Source organism: Alligator mississippiensis, chromosome 3 (assembly GCF_030867095.1).
Source record: "Alligator mississippiensis isolate rAllMis1 chromosome 3, rAllMis1, whole genome shotgun sequence".
NCBI lineage: Eukaryota > Metazoa > Chordata > Crocodylia > Alligatoridae > Alligator > Alligator mississippiensis.
The window spans coordinates 116505784-116517411 of record NC_081826.1 but is presented as its reverse complement, the minus strand read 5'-3'; the positions used below and the strand labels follow the sequence as shown (position 1 = coordinate 116517411).

Here is an 11628-nt window from a genome sequence, read left to right as displayed (position 1 = left end):
AAGTCCTGGTGAAGAAAATGAATCCGATGTCCCTCCTGGATAGTGTTTGAACATGCAACCTCTTTAGGAGATGGGAGTTTTTAGATAAGTAGTTCCCAATGTGGTGCCCACGGACACTGTAGCACCCCCCTGAGGTTTTTTCGGGTAACAGGGTGCATTTTCACGATGAGTAAAAATCATTATTCCAACAAAAAATGCTGTCATATTGGCGCCCACTGCTTTTTCTTTTCAATTGAAATGTGCCCTTGGGCACATAAACGTTGGGAACACCTGCTTTAGATATTAGTGGATATTAGTGGATTTGGCTATCAGCCAGTTATGGGATGTACCAACATCTGTGATACAGGAGTTTAATGTGACTGTCTCATGACAGGTGTCAATCCACTTTCTCAGTAGCTCATCTGTCATTGATTAATCATCGCTGTCTCTCTTCTTCCCTATTTTTGCTTTACAATGAATCCTCTCTGCAATGAATCCTGCCACCACATGCTGCCTTTTCTCCCCTTTCAGTGCTGAGAAGAACTAATATTCACAAATAATCACTCCTCCCCCCCCCCCCCGCTTTTATTTTCTTTTTTGGAAGAAACTACATTTTCTCTATACAGGATGTCTCTCCTCCCCACCCCGTTTTATTAGCATAATGGCTAGAATATATTCCCGCCCCCCCCCTTCTCACCCCTCAATCATTGAGTACATAATCGTGGCGCACACACGCGGGGGAGGGAGGAGAAATGCAAAAAAAAAAAAGGTGGGGGGGGAAGACAAGGCTCAGAAATCTCAGCTGCACTTCTGGCCCTTTTAAAAAGTTTGCTCTGGAAATTGGAATGAGGTCAGATTTGGAGCTTCTCATTGCACGCGGTGATTATTATTGCATCGGGTTCCAAGCCAATGGGGGCGAGCGGGGCGGGGTTTGGCACGAGGAAGCGTTGGAAACAGCGGCTGATTGGTCGGCGCCGGGACTGTGAAAGGATAAAGAGGCGCGAGGCGGAATTGGGGTCCGCTCTAAGCTGCAGCCGGAGACACAAGTGCGCGGTGTCGGGGGGCGGGGGGAGAGGCCGCGGCAGCCCGAGCCCCGCTGCGTGCATGTGCGCGGCTCTCCCCGGAGGTGCTGCGGGCGGAGGAAGGCGACCCGGGACTCAGGGCATTAAGTCCCCGCTCCTCCTGCGGGGAAGGCACACGCTCCTCCATGCTCCTCGCCTGCCGGACTGGAGCTTTTTCTTTGCTTTTTTGGGTTTTTTTCCTCTTTTTTTGCAGGGGGGCGGGGGGGACGGGGCTCCTCTACCTCGCACCAGCCCGATCACTCCCTGCGCCAACTCCTGACCCCTGAGTGCGCCGCCACGAGTCCTGCAGGCCGGGCTTTGCTGCTGCTTTTTTAATTATTTTTTTTTGCCTGTTTGGTTTTTGTTTTTTTTTCTTCTTAAAAAAACCCACCTCCCAAACAAAAACAAAAAACCCCCCAACAAACAACAACAAAAGCCAAGCACTTGTGAACTGGAAGCAACTGCTGCGGGGCAAAGGGGGGGGACACACTGCTCAGGAGACGGGGGCACCACTTGGATTGGAGGCTTGCAGCGATTTTTCCCCCCTCCCCTCCTGTTTCTTTCTTAAAGAAACTCCGGGGTCCTCTTCTGGCAGCCCGGCCGCTGCATTCATAGAGAGCGGCGGCAGCAGCACGAGAGAACAAAAAAAAAGAAGCAAGGGGGAAGGACGGACTGCACGAGAGTGGCGGAGACGAGCCTGGCTGGATCTACAAGTCCTGAGCGGCGGGGGCTCGGCGGCGGCGGCAGCAGGAGGAGCGGAGGCGGCGGCCGGGGGGCTGGAGCTCGGCGCTGGGCTGCCCGGCGGGGCTAGCTGGGGAAGCGGAGCCGCCTGCGCGGCGCGGGTGCGGAGCCGGCCCCAGCCATGGTGCAGCAGACGAGCAACCCGGCGGACAACACGGAGGCGCTGCTGGCCGGCGAGTCGTCGGACTCCGGCGCCGGCCTGGAGCTGGGCATCGCGTCCTCGCCCACGCCGGGCTCCACCGCGTCCACGGGGGGCAAAGCGGACGACCCGAGCTGGTGCAAGACGCCCAGCGGCCACATCAAGCGGCCCATGAACGCCTTCATGGTGTGGTCACAGATCGAGCGCAGGAAGATCATGGAGCAGTCGCCGGACATGCACAACGCCGAGATCTCCAAGCGCCTGGGCAAGCGCTGGAAGCTGCTCAAGGACAGCGACAAGATCCCCTTCATCCGGGAGGCGGAGCGGCTGCGGCTCAAGCACATGGCGGACTACCCCGACTACAAGTACCGGCCCAGGAAGAAGGTGAAGTCGGGCAACAGCCCCGCCGCCAAGCCGGCAGACAAGGCGGACAAGGCGGGCGCGGGCGCCGCCCCCGCCAAGCCCGCGGCCAAGAAGAGCTGCGGCTCCAAGCTGTGCCCCGGCCCGGCCAAGCCGCACACCAAGCCGGGCGGCAAAGCGGCGCCCTTCCCCGGCGAGCCGCCGGCGCTGCTGCCCCCGGAGCACCACGCGCTCTACAAGCCCCGCGGCGGCGCCGCCGGCTCGCCCTGCCCGCCCAGCAAGCCGCTGCCGGACAAGAAGCTGAAGCGCGTGTACGTCTTCGGCAGCGCCTCCGCCTCCCCCGGCGGCGCCGTGCCCGCCAGCCCGACCCTCAGCCCCGACGCCGCCGACCCGCTGAGCCTGTACGAGGAGGGCGCGGGCGTCGCGGACGGCGACTGCGGCAGCCCCTGCCCCTGCCCCTGCCCGCCGGGCGGCAGCTCGCCCGCCGACCACCGCAGCTACACCAGCCTAAGGGCCGCCTCGCCGGCGCCCTCCACCTCGCACTCCTCCTCCGCGTCCTCGCACTCCTCCTCGTCCGGCTCCTCCTCGTCGGACGACGAGTTCGAGGACGACCTGTTGGACCTCAACCCCAGCCCCGGCTTCGAGAGCATGTCCCTGGGCAGCTTCAGCTCCTCGGTGCTGGACCGGGACCTGGATTTTAACTTGGAGCCCGGCTCGGGCTCACACTTTGAGTTCCCGGACTACTGCACCCCGGAGGTAAGTGAGATGATCTCCGGAGACTGGCTGGAGTCCAGCATCTCCAACCTAGTCTTCACCTACTGAGCCGGGCCGAGAGACGCCCCGGGGCAGAGCCAGGCACACGCGTGGGGAGAGGACTCGCCCACTCCATTGGGTGTCGTCGTCCCCCACTCCCTTTTCTTTTTTTGTTTTAAACCACCCTCCGGCCCCCCCCCCCCCACCAACCCTCGGAGGGGGCTGATGACACTGAACTTGTTTAAGAATAAAAGAATGAGACGATGGCAGGAGCGATCGTGCTGTTTTGCAAAGGATGAAGAGAAAGGCAAGTCGCCCCTTTCTCTGCTTGGACACAGCCCCCCCTCGCACACACCCCCTTCCGAGAGACCAGCCTCATGCTGCTCCTCCGAGACTGAACGGCTCCTTGATTTTGCTTTGAAGGAGACACAGGAGGGGGAGGGAAACTACCTCCCCCCCCCGCCTTCCTCGGGAAGTGGGGGGTGTCTTTATTTTGCCCCGCTTGATCCGGGATTGATTGAAGATCTCGACAGTTTTTTGTTGTTGTTTGTTCACTCCTGAGAGTGAGATCCGAACTGATCGGGGGGAAAAGAAACAAGAAAAATCACCCGGGGAGTGAGTGGGGGGCTGGGGGGATCCCGTGTCCATTTGTTTCTTGCAGCAAGAGGAGATGCAGAGAGATGGGAGCAGAGGAAAGGGCGAACTGAGCTCGAGGCTGAACTGATTTTCTAGTTGGACGGAGAAGGAGGTTGTTTTTTTAACCATTAAAAGAAAAAGTAACTGGGAACACGACTAGGAGAAGATAATAATAAACTGAAACGGATTTGCACGTACAGAAAAGGAGGTGGCATCGCTTTTCACTGTCACCTTATATAGAGAGGAATAAATCAATACAACAAAACTTCATGAACACTGAAAACTTTTTTTATCGTTTTTTCAAGCGGAGACCGATACACAACCCAGTGTCTGTAACGATGTGGTACAGGGGAAATGGAGGCCGATGGCTTTTGCAAAAAAAAAGAAACCCACAACACACACACAAATACACACACAAAAAATGTTGGGTTTTTTTTCTTCTTGCTCAGAATCGTGATGGTGTTGGATTATTTCACTGATGGGGTTTAATATAGCATGTTATCCTGTCTATCTTTTTAAGATTTCTGTAAGACTGTTGAACAGTTAAAAAAAAACAACAACTAGTGTTAGGATAATATAAAAAGCAGATAGATGGCGCTATGTTTGATTCCTACAAAAATATCACCAGCTTTTTTTCATTCTTAACTCTTTCAAGGATTCAAACGCAACTCAAATCTGTGCTGGACTTGAAAAACAAAACAACAACAAAAATTCAGGACCAAATTTTTTTCTCGGAGTATGTATGTGTTTGTTCCTTCTAGCTGTAAATGAGAAGACTGTTTTTTCTCACCGATGCTCCATCCTCGTATGGGTTGTTTTTATTTTTTGTTTTGTTTTGTTTTGTGGCCCCCCCCCCTTTCCTTGTCAATGTAATCGGATGCCATTTTCTAAGTGGACGTATTTATACTGGCCAAACATTTCTGACTTTGTATTTCTTTGTCCTTTTTTGGTAGTTGGCGTTGTTTCCCCGCACCATTTTTATGTCTCCTTCACTGAAGGGCTAGAGTTTTAACTTTTAATTTTTTATATTTAAATGTAGACTTTTGACACTTTTAAAAACAAAAAAAAAGAGAAGAGAGATGAAAAACGTTTGATTATTTTCTCAGTGTATTTTTGTAAAAAATATATAAAGGGGGTGTAACTCGGTGTCAATCGCTGTTTGGATTTCCTGATGATTATGACCACAGGGCCGCTGGTTCATCCGTCTCACACTTCCACGCGCAAAAAAATCAGCCCCTACTTGCTCATGTTTACACTCCAATCTGCAGGCATCTTAAAGTGACAGTATCCCTTCTACCTGCCGCCAGTGCCCATTGTTCACTCTCATTCATTTCTCGGGAGGGGATACATTTCCCTGGGGAGGGGGAAGAATAAAACCAATACACTGTATGATGATTTTTCGTAGGGAAAATTAAAAAAAAAAAGAAAAGAATCCTCTAATGAAGTAAACCACATACCGTACAGGCGCTTTAAAACTGGTGCATTTACAGGAGAGAAAAAAAAGGGATCCTGTACCTTTAACTTGTAAACCACATCTTTTGCACTTTTTATAAGCAAAAAAAGAAATAAATAAAAAAAGAAAGATAAAAAAAGAGAAGAAAACGTGCCGTTCAAACCACTGGATCTATCTAAATGCCGATTTGAGTTCGCGACACTATGTACTGCGTTTTTTCATTCTTGTATTTGACTATTTAATCCTTTCTACTCGTCGCTAAATATAATTGTTTTAGTCTCTTATGGCATGATGATAGCATATGTATTCAGGTTTCTAGCTGTTGTGTTTAAGATGAAAAAAAAAGTGAGAACATCTTTGTACATTTAAGTCTGTATTATAATAAGCGAAAAAAAAGAAGATTGTGTGTTTATGTATGTTAATATAACATGACAGGCACTAGGACGTCTGCCTAATGAGGTGGTTCCGTTAAGGGGTTAACTTTTTTTTCTTTCTTTTTTTTTTTTGGATTTGTTACGTTTTTTGGTCATCCATCCTGTGCAATATTGCTGTGTAGAATTTAATTCTTGTCTAACGAGCACCCCCATAACACAAGGTCGGGAAAGCAGAAGAAAGGAGGAGGAGAAGGAATAATAATTTTAAAAAACAAGCAAAATTTTTGAATCATGCCAGCTAATCATGTCAAGTTCACTGCCTGTCAGATTGTTGATATACCTGTAAATAACCTCTTTGTTTTGGGGTTTGTTTGTTTTGGGGGGGGTTGGTTTTTTTTTTCGGGAAGGAAATAAAATCAGCTGGAACTGAACCCTACTCAAGGGGCTGGCTTTGTCATCCTTGCCAGAGATCGCCCTGCCCTCCAGCAAGCGGGTTGTGCCAGTGCCTTGCAGCCGTGCCTGGAAAAGCAGCTCGCCTGCACACGCTCCCGCGTACACATACGCACACGCAGGGGCTGGGCAGAGCCAAGCCTGGACGCCGCTGCTTTGCTCTCGAGGAATCCTCCTGCCCCCCCCGGGCCGGGAGCCGGGCGCGGGCAGTGGGAAGGGGGAGGGGAGGGGAGGGAAAGCAAAGCGGCTGCTCCCGGACTGGGAGGAGACCGCATCCACCGGGCTTGCGGGTTGACCTCGGGACTGGAAAGACCCCGCCTTGCCCCGTCCGGAGCCGGCTGCCCCGGGCGGGGGTACATAGCAAGGCCCCGCGGGCCGGGGGCGGGGAGGGAAGGTTTCTCCCGGCGCAGCGGGGGAGGAGCTGGCCGTGCCCCAGGGCCCCGTGCCCGAGCCAGGGGAGCGGAGGGGAGGGAAGGGGAGGGGAAGTTTGCGCAGCTGCCGAGAGCCCGGCGGCCCGGGGGGGAGGGGAGGGCGGCTGCAAACTGGCCCGGCAACTTTTCCTGCCGCCGCGGGGGCTGGAGGCGAGCTGGGCTCGGCGGGGCGTGGCGTGTGCGTGTGTCGCAAACCGGGGCCTTCAAATCCACCGTGTGTGTGTGTGTGTGTGTGTGTGTGTGTGTGTGAGTGCCTTCAAATCCACAGCGGGGAAGAGAGAGGAGAGAGAAGCATGTATATGAGACAAGCCTCTATGTGTGTGTGTGTGTGTGTGTGTGTGTGTGTGTGTGTGAGAGAGAGAAAGACAAGCCAGTGCCTTCCCTGGGGTGTTTGTGGGTAAGAGAGAGAGAAGCACACGCGTGTGTGTGACAAGCCAGTGCCTTCAAATCCACCGCGTGTGTGTGTAAGAGAGGGGTGTGTAAGAGAGGTATGTATGTGTGACAAACCAGTGCCTTCCCTGGGGTGTTTGTAGGTAAGAGAGAGAGAAGCGTGTGTGTGACAAGCCAGTGCCTTCAAATCCATCATGCGCATGTGTGTGTAAGAGAGAAATGTATGTGCGTGATAAATCAGTGCCTTCCCTGGCATGTAAGAGAGAAGCATGTGTGTGTGTGTGTGTGACAAGACAGTGCCAGTTCAAATCCACTGTGTGTGTGTCCCCTGCCCTGCATGTGCATGAGTGTAAGAGAGAGAAGCACGTGTGACAAGCAGTGCCTTCAAATCCACCCTGGGGTGTTTGATTGTGTGTGAGCAAGAGAAGTGTGTGTGCGTCCCTTGCCCTGCCCTGCATATGTGTATGTGTAAAAGAGAAGGATGTGTGTCCCCCACCCTGTGTGAGTATGTATAAGAGAGAAAGAAGTGAGAGAGAGAAGCATTTGTGTGTGCCCTGCCCTCTGTATGTGTAAGAGACAGCGAGAAGTGTGTGTGTGTGTGTGTGTGTATGCGCGTGACAAGCCAGTGCCTTCAAATCCACCCTGGGGTGTTTGGCGTGTGTGCGTGAGAGAGGGAAGTGCATGTGTGTGTGTCCATCCCCTGCCCTGTGTGCGTATGTGTGATGAGCCAGTGCCTTCAAATCCACCGCGGAGTGTGAGAGAGAGAGAGAGAGCGCAGCCAGTGCCTTCAGTCTCCCGGGGGGCTGTGCGCTTGCTGTATGTGCTGTGGTAGGGGTGGCAAGGTCAAGGACACGAACCTTGCAGCTGGAGTGGAAGGAGGCCCCTGCCAGTAGCCCTAGCACCGATGGGGGTTGCCTTGGCTGCCCCCAGAGAAGACGACGAGGGGCCCTTCAAGCCCCGGGGCGGGACGTGGGGGTGAGAGCCAGACGCGCCACTGCCTTCAAAGCCACCCCGCTGCGGACTTCCCCTGCAGTGTCCCTTTTGGCAAGCCCGTGTCTTGCCAGCTTGAACTGCTCCCAACACAGAGGAGCGCGAGGGCTTCTTGGGCCGGGAGGGGGGTTTGCACTGAATGCACAGTGTCTTTGCAACACTGTCTCCCTGTCTCGTGCCCTCCCAGCCCACCTCCAGCCCCCAGGCGCTTGGCACTCGGGGAGGCTTTTTATTCCGCGCCTGGCTCCTGATCAGCCTGCGGGGGGATTTATTCATGCGGCCCTTCGATGCCTGGAAGCCTGGCAAGGAGGCTGCAAACAGCAGCTGGGCCGTGACCTCTCTAGGGCAGGGCCCTAAAGAGCCTGGGATCTGGGGTGTTCCGCTTGGATGATCGGTTTTTCTCCACGTGCTTTGTCTGCCGTGGAGGCACCTCGCCTTCAGAGCTCGCGGCGCTGGCCTGGCACCCAGGGATGGGGCGCGCCTCTTTGTGCCGGCTTTTATTTTAATCGTCTGAATCAAGGGGGGAGGGAGGGGGCTGAAAGGGGATAGCTAGATCAGCACCGTGACAAACCGGCTCCAGGGCTCTGCCGCCCGGGCTGTTGCAGCAGTCTTTGGCGGCGCTGAATGAACTCTTTCTCATGCAAAGCGCAGGCAAACCTGAGCACGATTGGGCCGGGGAATGCGTGAGGGGGAGGGTTGCGAGCCTGGCAGGGCTGATCCGCAGCCAGAGCCAGTGTTTCAGTGCAGGGCTGGAGGGCAGGCAGAGGAGAAGCTTGTCTCAAATGATTGGGGGGAGTCTATAATTTACCTGCTCGGTATTGCCATGCCTGTTGTTCTACTGGATACCTGCTCTACGTGGCCTGTGTTCCTGCACTTTTGCACACTCAGCATAGCACAGGCTAAAAAAAAGATACTGATGTGTCCTTTCCCTCCTAGCTTCAGAAGAACTGAATTGTACATTAATTTTCATGTGTGTATGTATACATATACACACACATACACTTGGAAGCTTTGCACTGTCATATATATAATAGGTGTGTGCATGTATATGTGTGTGTATATATATGTATACATATATATATATATATACACACATATACACTTGCAACCTTTGCGCTTTCATATATATAATAGGTGTATGCATGTATAGATGTGTGCGCGTGCATATATGTATACATGCATATGTACATACATACACTTGCAATTTTTGTGCTTTCATATATATGTATATATATGTATATATGTGTGTATGTATATAGGAAAGCACATGCATAAATACATATGCACTTGCAAGCTTTGCGCTTTCATATATATGTGTATATACGTAAACACACACTTGCAAGATTGGGGGACAGTGTGTACAACTTATGAGACTAGGAGGTCTCATGAGTCATAGGAAGTCAAACACACACACATACATTATAAAGGAAAGCTTGCACAAAGCTTGCAAGTGTATATGTGTATGCATGTGTATACATATGCATATGTGTATATATACATGGATATACATACACACATATGAAAGCGTAAAGCTTGCAAGCGTGTGTTTATATGTGTATACACACATACACATATATATGAAAGTGCAAAGCTTGCAAGTGCATATATGTGTATGTATATATGCATGTATTATATATGTATACATATATACTCACACGTATATACATATACACACACACCTATTATATATATGAAGGTGCAAAGCTTCCAAGTGTATGTGTGTCTATGAAAGTTCAAAGCTTCCAAGTGTGTGCATATGTACACACACTCAATGAAAATATTAATCAGTGTACAATTCAGTTCTTCTGAAGGAAGGAAGAAGGAAGGAAGGACACATCAGCACCTTAGCTTGTGGAAGGAAGGACACATCAGCACCTTAGCTTGTGCTGTGCTGAGTGTGCAAAAGCGCAAGGAACACAGACTCCTCCACCTACATGTGCCATCAGTTTATCCCACCTCACCCATAAGTGTTTGATATACACCTATTATATATGAAAGTACAAAGCTTGCAAGTGTATGTGTGTGTATGAAAGCACAAAGCTTGGAAGTGTGTGCATATGTACACACACACACACACTCGCACATGGTTTCTACCCAGCTCTTAATTTACAGTTGGTTTTAGTCCATAAGCATTTATTTCTTGGAAATGGGGGGAACCAATCTTTTATTTGGCTTTCTCTTGAGAACCTCATGTACCAGGGTTTAGTTTTTAGCACAGCTCTACCCTAATCAACTTCTATATAATGCTTCTGATATGGAGCTCTACAATCAATTGCACTGGAGAATTTTACTTAGCCTCCTCCACACACATCATATTTATAGTTTCTCTCATTTGGTAATAGTGTTTAAAAATAACCATTTCCCTATGGGAGCATCAGTATAGTTTCTCCAGCATTTGCTACCCAGATGACTCCTACTCATCCTTATCAATGGAGTTTAATAGGGAGGACTGCATCCTTGTGTGGGTGGCGGCATAGGGAAGAGTGGCAATTACAGTAGTAATAAATGTGTGTACATAAAACCTCACCATTGTAAGCATCTTGCAGGGCTAATATGGTGTAGTTATAAATATACTTGCTTTTGAGATTAGACAGGGAAGGGTATGGAGAAAAGGATGTATGGGGGTGGTAGTAAGATTAAATTGCAGAGACTTCCTAGTGCCAGAAATGGAATTCAGTCAGACCATGAACCCAGAGCATTTAGATTGCCACAATATGCCTATTATATCCTAATGAGATTTACCGTTGACTACAGTTAGCTTGAAGGGTTTTATGGTTTCCTGCATACGTTGTTTTCGTTTTCAATTATAATAAAGCCCAGTATTACCAAACTGATTATTTCTCTAGGGAATGTTTGGTGGCACAAGTTGTTGCATTCATATAGCTTAGTGCAAAAGACCTTTATATTCCTTTATAATAGTCATAATAAAAAAAAGTTAGATGTCCTGTGCTCGCTATAATAACTATTTATGCCATTCTTCAACCAGGAGATACACCAAACAGAAGTACGACAGAGTAATATTACAGAAAATGTAACTCGCAGCTATCTTTGTCTACACATCATTGTTGTACTTAAAGATAGGTTTAATTAAAATAGCATATAATTAATTCTTAGAGGAAAAAGTAAGAGTCACAAGGCAAATCTGAAATCTAGTGCATATGGAGCTGGGATTTTTAATAGTAAAAATTAAATCTAAAGGTATCTGCATACACATTTTGGTTTGACTTAAATACAGGCTTAATTAAAATAGGTTATAATTAATGTTTTTGGAAGAAAAATTAATAGTCAACAGGCAAATCTGAAACCTAGTGCATGTGAGCTAGGTTTTTTTAGTGGTAAAACCTGTTCTAGAGTAAGGCTTGTAATATGTTAATTTGCTGAGGTAAAGAGCTGAACCCTAAGTTTCCAACTTGTTTGAAAAATTACCATAGCAATGTATATTTTTAAACCTGCTAGTTTTTAAAAACAAAAACTAAACCTGTTAATTTTGTGAGAGCTCTTTGCCTTGAGAGTGTGTGGCTTTGTATAATTTCGGCCTAGTTCTCCTTTTGGTCATTAATTTGCTTTCCTTGCATGTGATGTGGCTGACTTCACAGAACATAGTGCATTTTCTCTCTTTTCCAAAAAGAAGTAACCTCAAGAGTGAGCAATGAGAAGTGCTCAGCAAATTTGCAAGCTTTGCATGCTCATGTTATACCTCCTTCATCATGGTCTTCAAGTGATAAAAATGAAAGTCTAAATTAGGGGTGGGCAAAATACAGCCCACAGGCTGCATCTGGCCCTCCAGGCACTTCCATCCAGCCTGCGGAGCCCCTTCAAAACTCAGGTAATGGTGGCTGCCTGCCTAGAAACCTCCTGCAGCCTCCGGTGG

General features: G+C 49.6%; 1 protein-coding gene across 1 annotated transcript; it reads left to right on the top strand.

The window, feature by feature from the left end:
• The first annotated feature begins 985 nt into the window (after positions 1 to 985).
• SOX4 (SRY-box transcription factor 4) lies at positions 986 to 5932 on the top strand. Its single transcript, XM_006260957.4, has one exon. It carries the CDS (start codon positions 1903 to 1905, stop codon positions 3100 to 3102), a length of 1200 nt encoding a protein of 399 aa, XP_006261019.1. The 5' UTR covers positions 986 to 1902; the 3' UTR covers positions 3103 to 5932.
• Positions 5933 to 11628: the final 5696 nt, after the last annotated feature.

Bases quoted from the DNA above. Each gene is read 5' to 3' on its own strand.
- SOX4 (XM_006260957.4), top strand. From the start codon at position 1,903: ATGGTGCAGCAGACGAGCAACCCGGCGGACAACACGGAGGCGCTGCTG.